Source organism: Rousettus aegyptiacus, unplaced genomic scaffold, assembly GCF_014176215.1.
Source record: "Rousettus aegyptiacus isolate mRouAeg1 unplaced genomic scaffold, mRouAeg1.p scaffold_m13_p_9, whole genome shotgun sequence".
In the NCBI taxonomy this organism is placed as follows: Eukaryota; Metazoa; Chordata; class Mammalia; order Chiroptera; family Pteropodidae; genus Rousettus; species Rousettus aegyptiacus.
In genome coordinates, this window is record NW_023416312.1 from 100,908,563 (window position 1) to 100,929,862 (window position 21,300).

The 21,300-nt window shown below is 54.0% G+C and overlaps 2 protein-coding genes across 2 annotated transcripts; both read left to right on the forward strand.

Moving 5' to 3' along the window:
• The first annotated feature begins 7,222 nt into the window (after positions 1-7,222).
• Positions 7,223-14,790, forward strand: ATP6AP1 (ATPase H+ transporting accessory protein 1). The gene is made up of 10 exons (XM_016123702.2): positions 7,223-7,368; positions 7,619-7,745; positions 10,056-10,130; positions 10,411-10,604; positions 11,092-11,132; positions 11,963-12,048; positions 12,482-12,720; positions 13,323-13,370; positions 13,456-13,687; positions 13,915-14,790. Exons 1-10 carry the CDS (start codon positions 7,223-7,225, stop codon positions 14,122-14,124), a joined length of 1,398 nt encoding a protein of 465 aa, XP_015979188.1. The 3' UTR covers positions 14,125-14,790.
• Positions 14,791-15,333: 543 nt separating this feature from the next.
• Positions 15,334-21,244, forward strand: GDI1 (GDP dissociation inhibitor 1). Its single transcript, XM_016123716.2, has 11 exons — positions 15,334-15,493; positions 16,658-16,765; positions 16,914-17,013; positions 17,162-17,296; positions 17,766-17,964; positions 18,223-18,354; positions 18,872-18,971; positions 19,397-19,568; positions 19,838-19,982; positions 20,093-20,147; positions 20,237-21,244. Exons 1-11 carry the CDS (start codon positions 15,449-15,451, stop codon positions 20,387-20,389), a joined length of 1,344 nt encoding a protein of 447 aa, XP_015979202.1. The 5' UTR covers positions 15,334-15,448; the 3' UTR covers positions 20,390-21,244.
• The last annotated feature ends 56 nt before the right edge of the window (positions 21,245-21,300 follow it).

A 21,300-nucleotide genomic window follows, 5' to 3' on the forward strand; every position in this document is an offset into this window, starting at 1 on the left:
CCTCCGGCCTCTCTGTAGGGTGAGGGGTGGGAGGTGACCCTCTGGACAGGAAGGCTGGACCCTTAGAGCCCTTGAGTAGGTGGGCATCGAACTCTCAGCACACACCAGCCATTGACTTCTGCCACTGTCTGTAATCCCCAGAACCTGGCAAAAGTAGGAATTAATTTCATTTTGCAAAACAGGCAGAGCGAGGCTAAATGGACTTGCCGCAGAAGCCGAAGTTAGCAAAGTAGGGAGAAGCAAGTAGCAGTCCAGTCCTCCCCTGGCTGTCCCCAGGAGGCGGGAGGTGTCGAGGGCTCAGTCAGTGAGCTGCAGCAGGAGGCGGGAAGGGGGACACCTAGACTGAGCTTGGGACCTCTGGCGGGAGTAAAAAAAGCAGATGCAGGTGGTGACGCTCCTGGCAGAAGCCCAAGGCAAATCCTCTCTAGAGAAAAGCAAGCTCAGTTTAGGCCCCCAGTTCATCCACAGGTGAAGATCAACCAAAAAGACCTCACAAAGATCAAGCACATAAGGAAAAGAAGCTCAATGGGCAGCGGAAACAAGAACGGGTTGAAACTCTTGGGGACCTCTGAAATTGACAGTGTCAGGCAGAATGTGGAAAAAACTATAATAGAAATTGTTACCAAAACTGTAGGGGTCTGTTTGCCTGTGCGTGAATCCTAGAAGGAATACGGGCAGGTTTGCAGCAAAGAAAGTAAGGACTTATTTCAGGGAGTTGCAGGTCACGGAGACTCCAGCAAACTAGCTAAAGCTCTTAACAACACCCTGCCCTCTGCCAGTCTCAGGACAGATTATATAGGGAAAAAATCAGTCGCCATGGAAACTAAGGGCATGGATGCTCCTGATTGGACGGCTGGCGTAATTGATCATCGTGTTCAGTTTTGGAATCTGCCTGGCGCCATCCAGTCTGGTCCCGGGGCCTGGTCCCAGTGGCCAGTGTGGCTGTTGTCGTTCTGCCTCAATGGGCCTGGGGTTGAAACGTCTAAAGCTAGGACATTACCCTTAATGTAACCAAAACTTATTGTCCCCATGCCTATAGACCTGAGTGGATAAATCTTAGGTCCTAAGGCTTAAAGATTAAAGGATCAGGCACACAGAGAGGGAGGGTGCAAAAAGCAAGTAAGTCACAAGCTGCTATCCGGGCAAAATCTGAAGAACACTCTACTAAAGAAACAAAGTTTGTGTGCAGTTACAAAATCTGGAAGCAAAAAAAATGAACCACAAAAACAAGCCAGCAAGAAGATTCAGAGATGATGAGGATTGCAACTGTGTATCTAATTCAAAATGAAACATTTAAAAAATGACCAGAAGGGAAAAAAATCACTTGGAGTAAAAAGGGAACACTTGCAAATGCAAATAGAGATAAAAACAGACTGTCGGCCAGTTTACATTTATAGGTCCGAATGTAACATCCCTTCTTCCTGCAGATATTTTAGGTCTATTTGAACGAAGCAATTACATTTCATGATGAGTTCAGATTTTATAACCAATGATAGAATGTTTCATTTTTTATGTACTTGTGATTTGCTACATACTTATCTTCATAAATATATAAACATTGTTTTGCAGGTTGTTAAACTTTAAATGATATCACACTGTACGGATGCTTCCACAATCTGATGTTTTTTGATATAGACTATATATTTTAGGGCAGTTTTAGGTTCACGGCAAAATTTGACTTGTCCTGAGATTGTGAAATTTGTAAGTGCCATTCCCCATATTAACTGATTTAAGGAGAAACCCCATATGATTATTTCAATAGATACAGAAGCACTTGATAAAATAACATTCATAATTTTTTAAATTCTTAGCAAACTATAGAGGGGAACTTTCTCAATTTGATAGTCTACAAAAAAAAAAACCTAATATTTTTTTATATGGAAGCTTTCAAAATCTAGAACAAAACTACTGTACCAGAGCAATAAAACAAGGAAAGGAAGTCAAAGGTATAATGATTGTAAAGAAACAAAACTGTCATTATTCGCTGATGATAGCTCTATGGATAAAATCCAAATGAATTTATAGACAAATTTTGGAAATAAGGCTTTAGAGAGTCCCATCTACAAGACCAATACATGCAAAATACAATTGCATTTCTATAAGAACACCAGCAACAAAGAATTAGAAAATATAATTGAAAACAAGACACCATTCACAAAAGCTACAAGGTACCTAGCAATCAATCTAATAGAAGATGTGAAAGATGTATATAAGGAAAATCAAAACACTTTATTGTAAAACATTAAAGAAGACCTGAGTGGAGAGGGCTCCCATAGTGAACAGGAAGACCTGGTGTAGTAAAGGTGTTGGTTCTCCAGAACTGATCTACCGATTAAATATAATTCCCATCAAAACCTAATCAAGAGGGTACAAACACGTATTTGTACACCAGTGTTCACAGCAGCTTATTCACCATACCCAAAAGGGAGAATCAACTTAACTGTCCATTGGCATACAGACAAAATGTGGTCTTGTGATAAAATATTATTCAGCCATAAAAAGTCAAGAAATTCTGACATGTGCAACAAAGTGGTTGAACTTTGAATACATTATGCTAAGTGAAGTAAGCCAGACACAAAAGGCCACTAATTGTACGATTCCATTTGCATAAGGTCCCTAGAGGAGTCAAATTCAGAGACAGAGAGTGTAGGATGTTGGTTGCCAGGGGCCAGGGGAGGGGGAGGAATGGGGAGTTGGTGTTTACTGGGGACAGAGCTTCAGTTCAGGATGATGACAATGTTCTAGAGATGAAAAAGGTGGTGGTAGTTTCACAACAGCGTCAATGTACTTAACGCCACTCAACTGTACATTTGAAAATGGTTAAAGTGGTAAATTTTATGTGTATTTTCCCACAATCTTAAATACCGTAATCAGATTCTTTAAAATAATCTAATCAATCCAATAAGTTGGTTCTAAAAGTTATATGGAAGCACAATAGCCTAAGAAGAACAAAGGGGGAGGACTTGCCCTCCTGGGTATCAGAGTTTATTATGATGCTATAGTAATTAAGACAGTGTGGTGTTGGATGGACGAATTGACCACTGGAATGGAATGGAGAGCCCAAAACGTGACCCACAGCTAGACGGACACTTACTATACAGCAAAAGCAGTACGTCAAGGCAGTAGGTAAAGAATGTTTATCTCAATAAATAGTACTGGGGCAACTGCAGATGCCTGTGGAAAAAAGGAACTTGACACCTACCTCACAGCATACGTAAAAGTCTGGAAAACAAGACAATTTCTAGAAGATAATGTAGGAGAATATGTCCATAATCTTGGGGGCAAGGAAAGTTGTGTGTTTTTTTTTAAAGGACATAAAAAATATTAACCATAAAGAAAAAAATGGTAAATTTGACTACATTCAAATTAAGAAGTTCTGTTCATCAGAAGATATCATTAAGAGAGTGGAAAGGGCAGCCGCAGAGTGGAAGAGTTTGTAATACATATAATCAATGCAGGGCTCATACCTAGAACATATAAAGAATTCCTATAAATCGATAAGAAAAAGATAAACAATCCAAATGACCTGGAATGCAGTAGTGAGACCCCTTTCATGGCTCTACACCAGGTAGGCTCTATAGGGCATCCGTGACCCAGGGAATGTAACTGAGCGCCCAGGCCATGAGCAAGAGGGAGTGGAGGGAAGCACCTGAGCAGCAGTGGACTGATCCTTTCTTTCCCCATCCACTGGCTGCCCCTGCTCTTGTCCTGTCACTATGCCACCCAGTCAAACTTCTGTCCCAGATCAACACTGAGGCACCAACCTCTGCAGTCTCTTCTGCCCTCTCTCGCTCTGCACCTCCATTACCTTGGCCAAGCACCTGTCATCTCTCTCCCAGAAATGGCAATAGTCAGTCTCCTGCTGCCACTTTTATCCCCTCTAGTCTGTTCGACTCACCACAGCAAGATCAGCCCTTTAAAACAGGGGTCCCCAACCCCCGGGCCATGGACTGTTAGGAACCGGGCCGTACAGCAGGTGGTTAGCAGCAGACCAGCAAGAAAAGCTTCATCGGTATCTGCAGCCGCTCCCCAGCGCCAGCATCACCGCCTCAGCTCCACCTCAGATCATCGGGCATTAGATTCTCATAGGAGCCTCGGTCCCTGGTGCCAAAAACGTTGGGGACCACTGCTTTAAAATACAAATTAGATCATGGAGCAAGGGCTTCAATCTCCTCCTGGGCTTCTGGGGCTACATAAAGTTCCAGCACAAACCTCTCCCCTCAGCTGGCCTGGATGTTGCCACTTGGGGGCCTGAATGGGGCTCTTGGACCCCATTCCAACGTGTGTGAAGGTTGCTTTCCCACAAACCAGCAGGGTGTCTGAGGATTCAGCTCAATTCTGACACAGTGTGTCCAGAAAGAGAATCAGATACACAGGGTGAGGGGCTCAATCCCACAAGACTGCCCTCCACTTCAGAAGCCAGCCACAAGCCCAGGTTCTCACCTGTGTTTCTGATTGACTGGCTATAGACTAAGGGTTCCAATGACCCCCTCCTTGGGTTCAATCAATTTGCTAGAACAGCTCACAGAACTCCAAGAAACACATTACTTACTAGATAACGATTTACTAGTTGTCCTCCTGGGTTTTTATGGAGTTTCATTACCTAATTATGACTGATAAAATCACTAGCCCCCGGCAAGGCAACTGAACTCAACATCCAGCCCCTCTTCCCTCCCTGAGGGCAGGGGGTGGGACTGAAAGTCCCAGCCCTCTAATCACATGGTTGGCTCCAGTAGCAACCAGCTCTCATCCAATGGTGCTTTCCAAACGTCACCTCATCAACACAATGAAAGACACCTTGATCACACTCAACACTTAGGAAATTGCAAGGGTTTGACGAGTCGTGAGCCAGAAACTGTGGATGAAGATTAAATCTCTCATAAATCACAGTATCTCAAGGTCCTACAAACACTGCAAATTTGTGTGTCCTCAACTGACCTGATCTCCCATTCTCCAACTCAGAGAGACCCAAGAGCCATCTTTGGCCTCTGTCTTCCTCAACCATGTCCTGTGAAGCTCACTTCCTCTCTCCAGCTCGATTGCCATGGTCCTAATCTGAGCCACACTTGTGACAACAAGTACAATGTCATAAGCAGTTTCTCTGATAAGTGGAGGTGATCAATGGGCTGTCACTACACAGGGCTGGGAGGAAGTCATTGTGTACACGGTATGGTGGTCCCCAGCACCTAGCCTCTCTTTCTAGTGTGCCTTCCTGCACCACATGGAGGGCTTTGCATGCAGATTGCATTCTACCCATGAGAGGCATGGCCCTGGGAGTGTTGGTTTTCTTCAGCAGCCTTCTGGCTCAAGTCACAAACATCCTGGTATTTGAGTGGCAGGGGTAGAAGCAGCTGTGGCTGGGCACAGTGTCCCAGTGTCCAGTAACGAGTGTCCAACTTTTTTGCAACTACAAACGGTGCCAAAATGGACCTCTCTACGTGTGTGTCTTGTGCTCAGCTATTTCTGTTGAATGGATCGCTAAGGGTGAAATTGCTTGATTAAAGGTCATACACACTTAATAGTTTGTTAGATGCTACGAAATTATCCTCCAAAAAAGGTTCTTCCAACTGATACTTCACCACTGTGTAGGTGAGACTCTATGTCCGTGGATCTGTGCAGACAATGGGCATTATTCAACTTTCTTTTCCATGTATTTTCAAAACTGTCAAACATACATTAGTTTCCTAGAGAGATTATTGCAAATTGGGCAGCTTAAAACAATAGACATTTACTCCCTCCCAGTTCTAGAGGCTAGAAGTCCAAAATCAAGGTGTCAGCAGGGCCCTGCTCACTCTGAGAGCTCTTGGGAAGAATCCTTCCTCGACTCTTCCAGCTTCTGGTGGCTCCAGGAGTTCCTTGGTTTGCAGCTGCATCACTCTAATCTGTCTTCATCCTTAACTGGCATTCTTCCTTGTGTGTCTGTGTCCAAATTTCCCTCTTATTATAAGGACACCACCCTAATCCAGCATGACTTTATCTTGATTATACCTTCAAAGATCCTATTTCCAAATTAGGTCACATTACAAGTTCTAGATGGACATGAATTTTAGGGGGACACCGTTCAACCCAGTGTGTGTGTGTGTGTGTGTGTGTGTGTGTGGAGAGAGAGAGAGAGAGGACATGATCGCACTCAAGGTCAAAAAAAACTTATAGTGAACACCCATATATCTACCCTGTAGCTTCTGCCATTAAGATTTCACTGTCATGGCTTCATCACACACCTATCTATGTAACAACACTTCTCTCCATTTTGTTTTTGGTGCACTTGAAACTAAGTTGCAGACATCGGTTCACTTCCTCCTAAGTAAGTTTAGTGTACACATCTTTAACAAGAGTTCAATTGTTGGCTACAGTTCTCCGCGTTCTTTGTTTGTTTCTACTGGTCACCAATCTGAGAGATCGAAAAGTAGCACAGAAAAAGAAGAAAGTCTCCCAGTTCATTTGAGGCGGGGTGTCCCATCTTTTGACTCTAGCCGTCACTGTCTCCTCTCTTTAAGGCAAACTTCGAGAAAAGGACAATCCTACACCGTGTCTCTATTTCCTCAGACTGATCATCACTCTTGCCAAAGTCTCTGGTTGTTGCTAAGTCCAAGAAACAGTTTTCTGTCCTCATCTTACCTGCTTCCTGGCAGCAGGCGACACTGACACAGTAAATCATGGTGTCCTTGAAACCAAGTTTTCGCCCTGGGTTTTTCCCTTCTCTTTGATGTTCCTTAGATCTCTCTTCTGGACCCTCCTCCTCCTCCCTACGTGCTGGTATTCCTCGATGCTATCCTGGGCCCTCTTCTCTTCCCACAGAGGGTGCATCGGCAGGAAAAAGAAACCATTCTTGCAGTTTTAAGCAGAAAGAAGATTAAAACAAGGGCGAAGCCCTGCGTGTGGGGACCTGTAAAGCGCAGCCCTCCCTGGCACCCCACTGGCCCCGCCCCGCCCCTCGCGTCCTCCCGAAGTCCGCGGAGCCCGCAGCCTGGCCATGGGAGCTGGCCGAGTTCGGCCCTGCCTCCTTTTCTACCTGGAGCGTGCGCGCCTCGGACACGTACAGCCAATCAGGAAAAAGGGGTGGCCGTGAGTGGCATACACTTTGTCCAATCATCGGCGGCTCTGGCCAGCTACTGCACCCCGGCCAATGGTGGTGCGGGGCGGAGTTCGGGCGGGGGCGACGGTCACCTGATCTGTCGTGGCAGCAGTGGCCAAAGCAGAGGACGCTGAAGCTGAAGCTGTGATGGCGGCGACGGCGGCTACTTGGATGCAGGCGGGGACGCGGCAGGTGCCGGCGCCTTGGCAGATGCGGTGGCTGCCGCTGATGCTGATGGCGGCGGCAGCGGCGGCGGAGCAGCAGGTGCCGCTGGTGCTGTGGTCGAGTGACCGGTGAGCAGGGTGGGTCGGGCCGGGGCGGGCTTCACTGCGCGCTGTGGCGGCCGAGGGGCCGTCGCCCGAGTCCAGGGCTGTCCTCGGCGAGGAGCGGCCCGGCCCGGAGGAGACCATCTCTTGCTCGGCGGCCCGTAGCGAGTCGGCCAGGTCAGAGCCCCAGGCCCCACGCCTCGAGCTGGGAGCCCATGGGCTTCGGATTTCAAACCATGCGCCTCCGCTTGACAGCACCTCTTCTGTCCCCTGGCAGGGACTTGTGGGCTCCTGCGGTCGACACCCACGAGGGCCACATCACCAGCGACATGCAGCTCTCTACTTACTTAGACCCCGCCCTGGAGCTGGGCCCCCGCAATGTGCTGTTGTTCCTGCAGGACAAGGTGCGCCTGCCCCAGCCCTCTCCCTCGGTCACCAGGAGGCAGGCAGGCCCCCTTCCCCAGAACACTGAGGCCCATTCCCCAAGGGGAGCTTTAGTGACCTTCTCCCAACTGCTAGGAGGTGTGGCTCCTCTCTTGGGAAGGCCTGTAGGAGAATGTTCAGTGAGAATGGTGAAGACCTGGAAATGGCATCAACTTGATTAGGGGAAGCAAGGGGTCAGAGTCTGGATGCCTACTGGGTCCTGAGCACTTATCTGACCTACTCTCCACGGTGAGGATTATCGACCCTGTGTACAGATGAGAAGACTGATGCCCAAGGAGCGGAAGTGACTTGCACAAGGTCACACAGCTAATGGGTGGCAGAGTTGTGATTCTAACTTGTAATGACCATAATAGAGGTAATCAAAAAATGACCACTTACGGAGTGCTTCGTTTATACTGTGCTAAGCTGATGTCATTATCTTCGTTTAACGGCCAAGGAAACTAAGGCTTGTAGAGATGCAACGATTGGCTGGTTTATGCATACTACAGTTGGTTCCAGCTTGAGTCTGTTGGACACCCCCCCCCCAGTTTGTGCTTATAACCAGCACACTGTTTTCCCTCCCCATTCAGGTTCCTCTGTACCGAAACCAGACATTTAGACCATGAGAAGATTCTAGGGCAGTGTAGGATTGGTGTTTGGGAAGTTAGCGAGCCTCTGCTTGTCCCTTCTTCATTGGTGGCCTGTATGTCTCATTCCTATTGTGGTCCTGCCCCGTCACTCTGTGGGCAGGTTGTGGCAGTCGTGCTGGCCCGTAGTCCTTCCAGGAGGTGGTAAATAATGTAGTCAGACTGGAATTCAGTTCTAGTTCTACTACTTAACCAGCGTTTGGATGCGTGAACTAATCTGCGAATGCCAGTTTCTGTATCTGTGAAATGAAGATACTGTAACCTACGTTAGAGGGCTGGGAGGAGCAATTCTTAAAATCCACGTGCAACATCTAGCTGGGGTTCCCCTGTCTTATGGCATTCGTCCATTTACCAAATTTGGACTGCCTACTATGTGCCAGTTATTAAATGTTGGGGACATAGCCATGAGCAGAATAATCCATGGCCCTCCCTGAGGAAGCTTTCTCATGAGAGTGACAAGTAAAAGCTAAGTTCATATATGATATAAGGGGACAGAGTGACTGGCAACTGTATTAAAGATAAGGGTGATCAGGCAAGGGCTCACTGAGTAGAGACCTAAATGGAGGGAGGGATCGAGCCATGTGGCTATGGGGGGAAGGGTGTTCCTGGCAGGTGCAAAGGCCCTGGGCAGGAAGTGCTCTTAGTGATCCCATGGAAGAGCTGGTGTTGCTGGAGTGCGGTGAGTGAAAGGGGTCAGAGGTGGTCAGCCAGTAGCCAGGAGGTGGGGAGGGAAAGGTTGGTTGCAGTTCTAAGTGTGGCACTGAGCCTTGGGTTATTTCAAGCAGGGAGGGCCATGAGGAGATAGAGGTAGTTCTGGGACTTTCACAAGGAGAGCCCAGGCGGCCAAACAGGGTGGTGATTCTTGCCGAGAAGGGAAAGGATGCTGGGCAAGTGTGTATACTAAACAGAATGAGGTTAGGGAAGCTGATTAAGGTCACCTCTGGGCTTAACTGGGAAAAGCCAGAGGAAGCTGGGAGTCTGGGTGGAGGGCAGGAGTCGAAGGACATCTCTAGGTCGCAGAGGGAAAGGAGTGGGCATCAGGGTTACTGTGGTCGTGAGAGCTCAGAAGACGTCAGTGCTTTCTCCAGCACATCCCAATATCTCTACCTCTCTCTCTCCTTCCACCGAAACCAGGTGGGGAGGGGGACTTCTTACCCTCCTTTCAAAAGGGGCCATCCAAACTGGGCATAGGCGGCTCTAGCTGTTTCAACTGGCGTGCAGGTTCTCCTTTTCTGTGACTTCCTTTGAGCAGGGAGCATGCAGTCAGGGCTCCTAACTGCCCCCTGCCCCCTCCCCCAGCTTCCCTCTTCCCTACCCGGTTCCTCTTGTCTGCAGGCGGGCAGCTGACTCTTACTCCTGAGGTTACCACAAGTCAGCTGCCCGCAGATTTCCTCCGAACCCCATGACCGCCTTCCGTATTTCCTCACTCTCACCCTGCCGGGAGGGTGCTAAAGACCAGAAAGAACCTTCCATCCCCACCCCAAACCCCACCCCCACACTCACCCTTGCTTGCTCTTTGGACCAGACCAGATCTGACTCTAAATGAGATTTTGCTGGCCCTGTGTAATATGCACAGGGAAGGTGTCTGTGCCCTGTCCTCGTCTGGCCCAGCCTTCTGAGGCGTCTTCCCTGCTTCCCCACTAGCTGAGCATCGAGGACTTCACAGCATACGGGGGTGTGTTTGGAAACAAGCAGGACAGCGCCTTTTCTAACCTGGAGGTAAGCGTCCTCTCCCAGCTGTGGGCCTTGGGGGCTGTCCTGCACCCCTCCCCCAGCACAATGAGAACTGTCCCCTTAGGAACCAGAGATACTGATTTGGGGGGTAGAAAGGCCTGAGTGTAAGGGGCCAGGAGCATGGGGCATTTGCTTTCTGACCTGGAATGAGACGCCTGTGTGGGTGTGGGTGTGGCTTGTCAGAGGAGGGCTGCCAGGTTTGGGGGGCTGGCCCAGGTCCACTGGTCTTTTGCTAACTCACCCCCCACCTCTCTTCTGTCCCCAGAATGCCCTGGACCTGGCCCCCTCCTCTCTGGTGCTTCCTGCCGTCGACTGGTACGCAGTCAGCACTCTGACCACTTACCTGCAGGAGAAGCTCGGGGCCAGTCCCTTGCACGTGGACCTGGCCACCCTGCGAGAGCTGAAGCTCAATGCCAGCCTCCCGGCCCTGCTGCTCATCCGCCTGCCCTACACAGCCAGGTATGGCCCAGCCTCCAGCCACAAGGCTCTGTCTGGGCTCTGATAGCATAACTCAGAGATGACCGTCCTCCCATTCAGAACTTTGAAGCCCTTCCAGAAGGAGCTTTGTTTGGCTAGAGAGGTGGGAAGGATCCCCATACTAGGCCTGTTGGGCCTCGAGAGACAAGGCGTACATGGGCTCTGGTGGTGGGGAGCCAAGTCACCTAGCCAGGACCCATTCATGCAGCCGGTGGCCGGGACGTGAGCACGACTATAAAGTGAGAAGGAGAGGCAAAGGCTTCTAGGTAGGGCCATGATCTGAGCAAAGGTGTGGAGACAGCGGTGAGCTGGCTCCCAGAGCCTCCAGCTAGAGTGCCAGGTGAATGGGACTTGTGGGGAAGGACAGTGGCATGGAGCAGAGGACACAATAGAGGGGGTGCGGCCCAGGATGGCGGAGAGCTGTTTGGACCGTGGGTACTCTGGCTCTGACGCTTCTGTTCTTCCATAGCTCGGGCCTGATGGCGCCAAGGGAAGTCCTCACAGGCAACGGTGAGTGGGGTCGGGCAGGGTGCACGTTTTTCATCCTCGTCCTGCCCTCAGCCTCAGAGCTGGCCCACAGCTCCTCAGACCGTTTTCACTCCCAGGGCGGCCCCCTGCTTCTCGGAGCAACCGGCACCTGAGCAGGGAATTGCTGGCCCCCAGGCCTCGCCCTCCCCAGCCAGGCCCTGCCTGGCAGAGCTTTCGGGGCACCTAGCGGTCCTTTGTGCGGGAGCCTGTGGAGCCAGTTTCCACTCAGGCAGCATGAATCCTATAGTTGTGGGTTTAATAGACCAGCAGTATTTCCAAAAGCAGTTCCAAAAACTTGTCTTTTTGTTGGAAAGGCTAGTCATTCCCCGTGGAAAGGTCATCAGGAACCCTCTGTGGACGGGTTTGGAGTTTCTTACGTCTCTGTCTCATTCCCCTTAGTCAGGGCTTGGCATTAGGGAGTCGGCGACTGAGGCCACAGGTGTCGCAGGGGAGGCTGGGGCCGGGCAGGATGAGCAGCAGCTGCTGTGGGGGATCCTCAACAGGAATTGAAAACACACTAGTGAAGGTTCATGGGTGCTGGCTCTTTGAGGGTCTGTGTCTCACCACAGAGGACATGCCAGTTGCTGGGGGCGGGGGCACTTCATAGCGCAGACATCTGGTGGTTCCCGCTTCTATGAGGTGATCTCGCTGAGCGCCATCAGCAGAGGGCACTGATGTGGGACACGGAAGGGCACGCTCTTGCCTTCACTGGCTGCTGTGCGAAGATCAGATGGTTTCTCACAGGCGGTGGGGAGCATTGCTATAAGCAGCTGCCTGTGACCTGCTTCTCTGCTCTCCCCACTGCCCCTCAGATGAGGTCATTGGGCAGGTGCTGAGCACACTCAAGTCTGAAGACGTCCCGTACACAGCGGCCCTCACGGCGGTCCGCCCTTCCAGGGTACGTGCCCCTCTGCAGGGGCTCTGGGGTGTGGGCAGAGGCCGCATGCTGAGTGGCCTGGAGGGGGAATGGCTCCTAGCGAAGCACCTCGGTGGGAGCTGGCTTCTCTCCTGGGCCGATGTCGGGGAATGAATATGAATCATAAGGTTCTGCTTAGTCCTTCCAGGCACAGCTTGCCACCTTGCCCTAGCAGCCTTACGGGCTGGCATACTTGGACAGTAAGTCCAAGTGATCCTAAATCGGAGGGACTAGGAATATCACAAAGGCTTAGGGGCCAGCCTGGGAAAGCTTCCTGGAGGAAGGGCCTCTGAGTATGACCACTGGGACTAAAGATGGTGGAGAGGGTGCCTGGGGGCGACATTGAGGGCAGGCCATGTGGTTTGAAGCCTGTCCCCAGGGCCGTTGAGAGAAGGCTTGTGGGTTGTTTCTGCAGGTGACCCGCGATGTAGCCATGGTGGCTGGGGGGCTAGGTCGCCAGCTGCTGCAAAAACAGCCCGCATCAGTTGTGATCCACCCCCCTGTGAGTTACAATGACACTGCTCCCCGGATCCTGTTCTGGGCCCAGAACTTCTCCGTGGCATACGGGGGACGCTGGGAGGACCTGACCCTCATCACCTTTAACCTCCAGAAGTTCAGCCTGGCTGGCTCCTTCTGGAATGACTCCTTTGCCGTGTAAGGGCAAAGTACCTGCCGCTAAGGGTGGGCGTATGTGTTGGGGGGTGTGCACTACGGGGTGCTGGTGGTGTCATGGGGTGAGGCTGGTGGAAGGCTCTTGGAGTAGAGGTTGCTCAGAGTTCTGCTTCCCCATGCCCTCTAGTCCTTGGCTGGGACCTTGGTGGTGCATACTTCCCAGTCACCTGGAAACCTGACACCTCCACCTTGAGCAACTTCAAGGCGATTGCATGGGGGCGTAGACCAGGTTGGAGTCAGTTCTTGGGCTCCTGTACCTTCCCCATGTGAGAGACTGCTCTCACCCCTAAAGCCCAACTGGGCATCTCAGCGACCCCGAGTGGGAGCTGAGAGGAGGAGGGGCAGCAGGTTCAGGGGAGCCAGAGGAAGGAGGCTTCATCTGAAGGTGGTGGACCTGAGTGCTGGTTCCTGACCTAGAATGTGACAAGGTCTCAGTTATCCCAGCTTGGCAAATGAGACACTGCCTCTTTAGGTGGCTGCGAGGACCTGGGCGGCTTAGGTCGGAGCGAACTCGAGCAACTTGGCCTAAGATGCTTAAGGCCCTTCCAGAACCTGACAACTTGCCTCTTTCTTCTGCCCTGCAGGCTTGCGCTGACCTATGAACAACTTTTTGGTACCACAGTGACATTCCAGTGAGTCTGGGGGGCGGTTGAGGTGTGGGCTGACTGGCCGGGCTCTGGCTGTCTCAGCTGCCTGACACCCTCTGGCCTCCCTCAGATTCATCCTGGTGAACCGCTTTTACCCAGTGTCAGCCCGGTACTGGTTTACCATGGAGCGCCTTGAAATCCACGGCAATGGCTCTGTAGTCTACTTCAATGCCTCCCAGATCACGGGGCCCAGCATCTACTCCTTCCACTGCCAGTATGTCAGCACTTATGGTGACAATGGCAATATCCTTGTGCCTGACACGCAGCCCTCTCTCTGGCAGATTACTCTTAAGGACTTCCAGGTAGGGATCAAGGAGGAGCCCAGGCCAGAGGTAGCAGGGTCCTGGTGGGGAGGGGGAGGGAGCAGAGGCTTGAAGTCTCGGCATCAATTGGGCTCACGAATGTGGTCCAGAGTCCCTTCCCATGGTGCTCCCATCCCAGGAGATCTGGACTACCCACTAACCCAGGAACTCCAACCCTTACTGGGCCTCCTTCTTTGTGGGGCAACGTGGTCCTTTCTGTCCCCCAGATCCAGGCCTTCAACGTGACGGGCGAACAGTTCTCCTACGCCAGCGACTGTGCAGGCTTCTTCTCCCCGGGCATCTGGATGGGGCTGCTCACCTCCCTGTTCATGCTTTTCATCTTCACCTATGGCCTGCACATGATCCTGAGCCTCAAGACCATGGACCGCTTTGATGACCACAAGGTCCCCACCATCACTTTGACCCAAATCGTGTGACCCTGTGCCCATGGAGGATTGAAGGGGTGATGGTGTCCAGTTGTGGCTTTCTCACCTCGAGGCATGCTGGACCGAAGGGCTTCCTGACTTCCATAGCATGAACCCCCAGTTCCCCTGTCTGTCTTGCTTCCTGTTCAACCTATGAGGGACTTCCCTGAGGCCGCCCACCCCCCATCTCTACCAATAAGGTGTACATATTCTGCATAGATAGTAGACAGATCTCCCAGGCACAGTGATTATGAAGGGAGGGGATATGAATTCTAGGGCCCCCTCCTCCTTCCCCTTTCTCCTTATTTATTTTCATCTCTCCACCTTCACCCCTTGCTGTTTATAGTGCTTTTGTGTGGCCAATGCGCCTTCCCTAGGCTTTATGGGGCTTCCTGCAGCAATCAGGAGCTGGAGGTTCCCAGAGTTCGGGGGGGTGGAGTGGAAGTACCATATAACTGTCTGTCGCGCTTGGCTGGTGTTTTTTGGTGATGACGTGCTAACAATAAGCAGTACACTGGGGTTTATTTCTGTGGCTTGAGAAGGAAGGGACCGTCCACGCAGGTGGGCTGAGTGTGCTCACTGGGTTCCTGGCAGGTTTCTGCCAGGAACGCCAGGCAGGAGCCGGGATGCTCGGTGGGTTTCCTTCCTAATAAAATAAAGACGGGTCGCCACGCTTCAGCCTCGTGTCACTCATTTCTGCCCTGGATGTGAAGGATGCGCTTGGCTGAGGGCTGCGGGAGAGGGTGCAGCTGGCCTAGCGGAGGCGGGAATGCCTGCGGGAGCCCTGCGCACTGCCTCCCGGGGAGCCACGGGGAGCGCGGAGGGTCTTAACGAGCGGGGCCCCCAAGCGGCTAGTGTGGGGCGGGGGCTACAGCGCGTGGGCGGTCAGCGCCTGGGGGACACGGTCGTGACAATGGCTGCCCCACGTCTCCAGGGGGCCACCCCTGGCTGCCGCAGCGGCGCGCGCCTGGCCCTCAGGGCCGCGCAGAATCCCCGAGGGGCGGGGCGGGAGCGCGCGGCTCCCGCGCACGGATCCCTCGGCCGCAGCACCGGCCGTCCCCGCCCCGCTCCCTTCCGGGCTGTCGGAGAGCGGCGCCGCCCGCGAGGCCTCGCTGGTGCTGAGACCCGCGTCCTGGCAGCCCTTCCGGGACGCGAGCCTGGGAGGCGGCGGCCGCGGCCGGGCGCGGCGGGGTGCGGGGAGGGGCCGGGACTCTTTGACGCGGCGGAGGGGTCGGGCGGCGGCCGGCACGCCGCCATCTTTGGTCCAGTGCGGCGGCAGCGGCGGCTGTGGTGAAGGAGGAGGAGGAGCCCACGGCGCTGGCACCGAGGCCTGACCATGGATGAGGAATACGATGTGATCGTGCTGGGCACCGGCCTCACCGTAAGTGCGGCGTCAGGCGCCCGGGGTCCTGCATCGTCCCCTCTTCCCCTCGGCTCTGCCGCCCCCGGCCCCATCCAATCACTGCCATCCGCGGCGCTTGGGTCCCCCCAAAAAACAGCCCCGTGCCCACTCCCCTCGCGATGTCGCCTCTACCCTCCGCTGTGGCCGCACCTCTAAGAAGCGACCCCCTTCCTTTCCGTCCTCTCGACTCCCCCAGCCCCTACCGCTGGCCCTTAGCGTCCTCCCCACCCGGGCCTGTTGGGCTGGAAAATGCACACCTACTCGGCCCGATACCCCGCAGCGCTCCCCTGCCTCCGCCCATCTCCCGCACCCCGTCACCCATCCAGCATCCCTTCCCATCTCGCGTTAATCCTGGTGGCGATGAAGGACCACGGGTCGGGGGCTTCGCCAGGGGCCCTCATCCTGCACCCCCGGCCTTTTACGGGGCCCCGGAGACCCAGGGAATGTTCCAGAAGTAGCAGCAGTGGGGGCAGTGACCACATTCCCGCTACCCCACCCCGATTTCCCATGGAGACCTCAGGCTGAGTAGTGTCTGCAGCCTTTGTCCTTGGGCTGATGACAGTGACTGGTGAGGGTGTTTATTTCCCCCCTGTCCCTCAAACCCCGTTGGGCCGCTCCCCTGAGAGACTCATCTCCCCGAGTCGGGGCGCAGAAGCCCCTCCCTGCAGCCGGGGGAGAAGGCTCAGGGGCAGGGGCAACTTGGAGGACCAAGCAGCCCAGGGTGGGGCCTGCGATCCCAGGACCGTGTTTCATCTCCGGGGGCCCTGCTCTGTCCAGCTGGGTCTCTCCCGTGGCTCGTCGTGTCTTATACGTCTTTTTTCTACGACTCTGTGTAGATAGATGACTTTCTTGGTGCGGTAGTCCCTGGAGGACCATCCCTGTGTCAGCCGGACACTGCCTCCACGTCTCCGTTATTTCTCAACTTTACCTCCTTGCCCAACAAGGTTATAAAGGAGACTGTGGCCAGATGCAGTTGTCGCCTCTAGTTTTAGGTGAACTGACCAGCGTGGGGTGGAAGGAGCTGTCCGCTGGGGCAGAGACCTTCTAGCACTGCTCTGCTCTCCAGGTCGGAGTGGGGAACAGATCAGGGCTGCTGGTGGGAACGTGGGCAGGTGGGAGCATGCGAATGTGCCCCTTTGCCAGGAATGCATCCTGTCGGGCATCATGTCCGTGAACGGGAAGAAGGTACTGCACATGGACCGGAACCCCTACTATGGGGGCGAGAGCTCCTCCATCACACCCCTGGAGGAGGTGAGGCCCCCCTGGGCCCAGGCCTGTCCCTTGTTACCCTCTCGCATATGGAGGGCACTGAAGCAGTCCCCCGGCTTTCTGGGCGGGGGCGGGTGGGGGAGGGAGGGGTGGTCTTTGAGGTGCCTCTTTTTCTTCCTCCTTCCTGCAGCTGTATAAGCGTTTTCAGTTGCTGGAGGGGCCCCCTGAGACCATGGGCCGTGGTCGAGACTGGAATGTTGACTTGATCCCCAAATTCCTCATGGCCAATGGTGAGGGAAACGAATGAGGTATTGTGGGCGGGGGGCACTTGCGATGACCAGAGAAGGGTCGGGCTTGGGTAGAAGAGGCAGCCAGAGCAGGTAGAGCTTCTGGAGGGAGCCATGCTGACGTTGTTGCCTTTCCGTCACCGCCCTGCAGGGCAGCTGGTGAAGATGCTGCTGTATACAGAGGTGACTCGCTACCTCGACTTCAAGGTAGTGGAGGGCAGCTTTGTCTACAAGGGGGGCAAGATCTATAAAGTGCCGTCCACGGAGACCGAAGCCTTGGCTTCCAGTGAGTGCGGGTCCCCTGGGCCAGAGAATCATGGGGACAGAGTAGTCACCCAGAGCAGGGTGCCCCTTGTCCAAATCGCATTCCCCATGCGGTACCAGAAGCCCCCTTGCTGTCTTCCCCGTACCGCCCCGAGTTGTGCCTCACACTGGTTACTGGGAGGGAAGTCCAAACGCAGGTGTGTGGAGGGGGCGTCATTCTTGAAGGACTTTAGCCTTTGACAGGGACTCCACCTGACCAGTGAAACGTCCCCCCCAGTGTCAGAGCCAGGAGGGCGTCAAAGCCTGTCCAGCCCAACCCCCTCTTTGTACAGATGGGGAAACTGAGGCCAAGAAGAGCGGAGGGGTTAACGTCAGGTCACAGGGTGGTTAGCAAGGGAACGCGGCGAGAGCTGGGGCAGCCGCTTTTTGGCCTGCCTAGTGGGAAGGAGAGGTTCCGCGCTGCGAAGGCTCCCCTCGCCTTGCCTCCGCAGATCTGATGGGTATGTTTGAGAAACGGCGCTTCCGCAAGTTCCTGGTGTTTGTGGCCAACTTTGATGAGAACGATGCCAAGACCTTCGAGGGCGTCGATCCCCAGAGCACCAGTATGCGCGAAGTCTACCGGAAGTTTGACCTGGGCCAGGACGTCATCGACTTCACTGGCCACGCCCTGGCGCTCTACCGCACTGATGAGTGAGGGGAAGCTGGCATGGCAAATTGACCCCACCCAGCCTGCCCCAGCCCTGTCCACTCCTGCTCCCTCGGCCCACCCTGCACATCTCCTGTACTCAGTCACACGCTCGCTTGTGGCCTTTTCTGTTTCTTTCCTGTGTTTAATCCATAGCCTTCCCCAGGCCATGGAGGGTGGGGGGAATGCTGGCCCCGTGCTTGGGTGCGGGGGAGCCAGGGGTGCTGCTATTAGAGCTTCTCCTCCTGACCCTGTCCCTGCAGTTACCTTGACCAGCCTTGTCTTGAGACCATCAACCGCATCAAGCTGTACAGCGAGTCTCTGGCCCGGTATGGCAAGAGCCCATATTTATACCCACTTTATGGCCTTGGCGAGCTGCCTCAGGGCTTTGCAAGGTGAGGGCATGGCTTCTTTCAGTTGGCAATACTGCATAGGACTAAGGCCAAGGGTGGGAATGGCCCTGTTGAGCATTTCTGCAGCACTTTGTACTTTCCTGTGGTGGCCTTCACTCTCTTTGCACCTTCCTTGGGAGACAGGGCGCCGCCGCAGCGCGCCGAAGTGCAGGGCCGAAGAGCTAGGCCACCAAAGATGGGGCTTGCTCGGCTCCAGGCCTGAGTCAGGCAGCGCTAGAACTGGGCGAGGGGCCTTGGCGCCTTGAGTTGGCTTCTCCAGAACCTTTCTTTTTGCTCGCCAGACCATTTCCGTGGCGAGCCGTGCCCTCATGCCACCCCTACGCTAGCTCTTTGCAGGATACTCTGGGGGACACAGCTGGGAAGAATCACTGGGTCTCCTGAACTCTGCCTGCCCAAGGCAGCCTGCTCTGCCTCCCAGTGCTGGTGGGAGGAGGGTGCAGTGGCACCGGACCTTGTTTCTCCTGGGTGGGGGACTTTCCCATCACTCTCTTCACCACAGATTGAGTGCTATCTATGGGGGGACATATATGCTGAACAAGCCTGTGGACGACATCATCATGGAGAACGGCAAGGTGGTGGGTGTGAAGTCCGAGGGAGAGGTAAGCCTCCACAGTGCAGTCATGATGGTCCGGGCGGGGCTCGTTCCTCTCCTTGGAGGCTCTTTTCCCAGTGACCCTGGCTCTGCCGGGTTTGCTGCTCCTCAGCTCCGATGGCCTCAGGGCTCCAGGAGAAGTCTCTGTGGCCATTCCTGTTGGTGAGAGGTATCTCTCAAAGCCCATGTGCTGTGTCCATGGTCCAGGGAGTGTTCCTGGTCAGTGTCCCAGCAGAGGGGTTACCCAGCTCTGCGTATCGGGGCGTACCTCCCTGAGGTATAGGATGAAGCCGTGTGCTACAGGAGAGGCAGTGGTGACAGCTCAGAGGAGCACCTTACCTGTTGGAACTGCCAGCCCTAGCTGTGACTCCATCTCCACAACCACCTGGGGGGGTGATTGGATAGGGACAAGACTTTCTGGTGCTTTTCCAGGTGGCCCGATGCAAGCAGCTGATCTGTGACCCCAGCTACATTCCAGACCGTGTGCGGAAGGCTGGCCAGGTTATCCGCATCATCTGTATTCTCAGCCACCCCATCAAGAACACCAACGATGCCAACTCTTGCCAAATTATCATCCCCCAGAACCAGGTCAACAGGAAGTCAGGTAGGCCAAGCCCCACATGGGGTGACTCTGTCTCTTCCCATCAGCCTTGGGGCTCTGCCTGGTCCTTCCATGGAAGAACAGGGACCCACATCATAGTCTGCATGACTTGGGGCTCTAAGGGATTGGGTGGCTTGGACTCTTTTCCATGAGAGTGGCAGCTTGATTGCTGCCTTCTGTTGGGGCCAGGGAGGGGCAGGGAGGCCCAAACCGAGCCCAGCCCTGGGGAGCCCTTTCTATGCCTGAGTTAATGGAGCCCTACCTCCGGGCAGACATCTACGTGTGCATGATCTCCTACGCACACAACGTGGCTGCTCAGGGCAAGTACATCGCCATCGCCAGCACCACAGTGGAGACTGCGGAGCCCGAAAAGGAGGTTGAACCAGCCCTGGAGCTGCTGGAGCCCATTGACCAGAAGTGAGGGGCTAGGGGAAGGAAGGGAGCCGAGGAGCTGGTGGACTGGGAGACGGGGGCCAGGAGGGAAAGGCTGGTTGTGAGTCCTGTCCCCTTCTCTGTCTGTTCCTCAGATTTGTGGCCATCAGTGACTTGTATGAGCCCATCGATGATGGTTCTGAGAGCCAGGTAAGCAGCCTGTTCCGGCCCCGGCTCCTGGCTGCCTGCCCAGGGCCCCTGCCCAACTCACCCCGGGCCCCGGCTCCGGCTGTTTTCAGGTGTTCTGTTCCTGCTCCTATGATGCCACCACACACTTCGAGACAACTTGCAATGACATCAAAGACATCTACAAGCGCATGGCAGGCTCCGCCTTTGACTTTGAGAACATGAAGCGCAAACAGAACGATGTCTTCGGGGAAGCTGACCAGTGATTGCTGACCCTCCCTCAGCCCCAGGTGCCCTCCCCCCACACCCATGTCTATTCTCCAGGGCTGGGGAAATGGGCGTGACCAAGCACCCCTATTTCCAGCATCCTCTGCTTCCCCCACCACATTCCTGTCATCCACCTCATTGATTCACTGACCAAATCCTTAACCTTAGCATCGGTTTGGGAGGGGGGGGGGTTTGGATAGCATCCTCTTTCTCGGCCCTTCCTTATCCTGGGAAAAGAGGGTTCCTCTCCTTGTGTGTCTCTTCCCTCCCCCCCCACTTATAATTCTTCTGCTCTGGGAAGAAGCTGGAGGAAAAGCTGACTTCTGCTCCCACTGCCCTTACCCCTACTGTAGTGGCCTTTGGAGATGCCCCCTGCCTCCCCCCACCAACTCTCTTGCGTGTTGGAGAGAAGGGGCCCTCCCAGCACAAAGTTGCATTCCTTCCCCCTGTTAATTTATTCTAATTTATTAACTCCTGCCCTCCCTGTCTGAGAAGGGAGCGCTCACTCCTCCCTCCGTGGCTGTTGGTGGAGCTTGGGGCTGTGGAGCAGCTCCCCTGGCCAACTGGGTAGCCTGGGAGGGGAGAGGGCTCGGGTGTGGCCCCGTTGGAGGATGATCTTACCCTTTTGTTTTCTTGTTTTTGTTTGTGTCCTCTGGTACTTGCTGAGAGACAAAAAATGTGAGCAAAGCAGAAGGAGGTGGGAAAATGGCTCCCGACCCTGTGTGCCCCGCCCCATGCCTTTCCCTTAGTGGTGGGAAAACCCTTATCTTGAAAAGTGAATGTGTGCCCTTCCCCAACCTCTAGTGTATTTCACAGAAAACAAAAGCTCCCAATAAAACTGTGTTGAAACCTGAGCCCACATCTTTAGTTTTATTCTCCGGAAGCTGGGCCCTGGGTGGGGTTTTCGTTT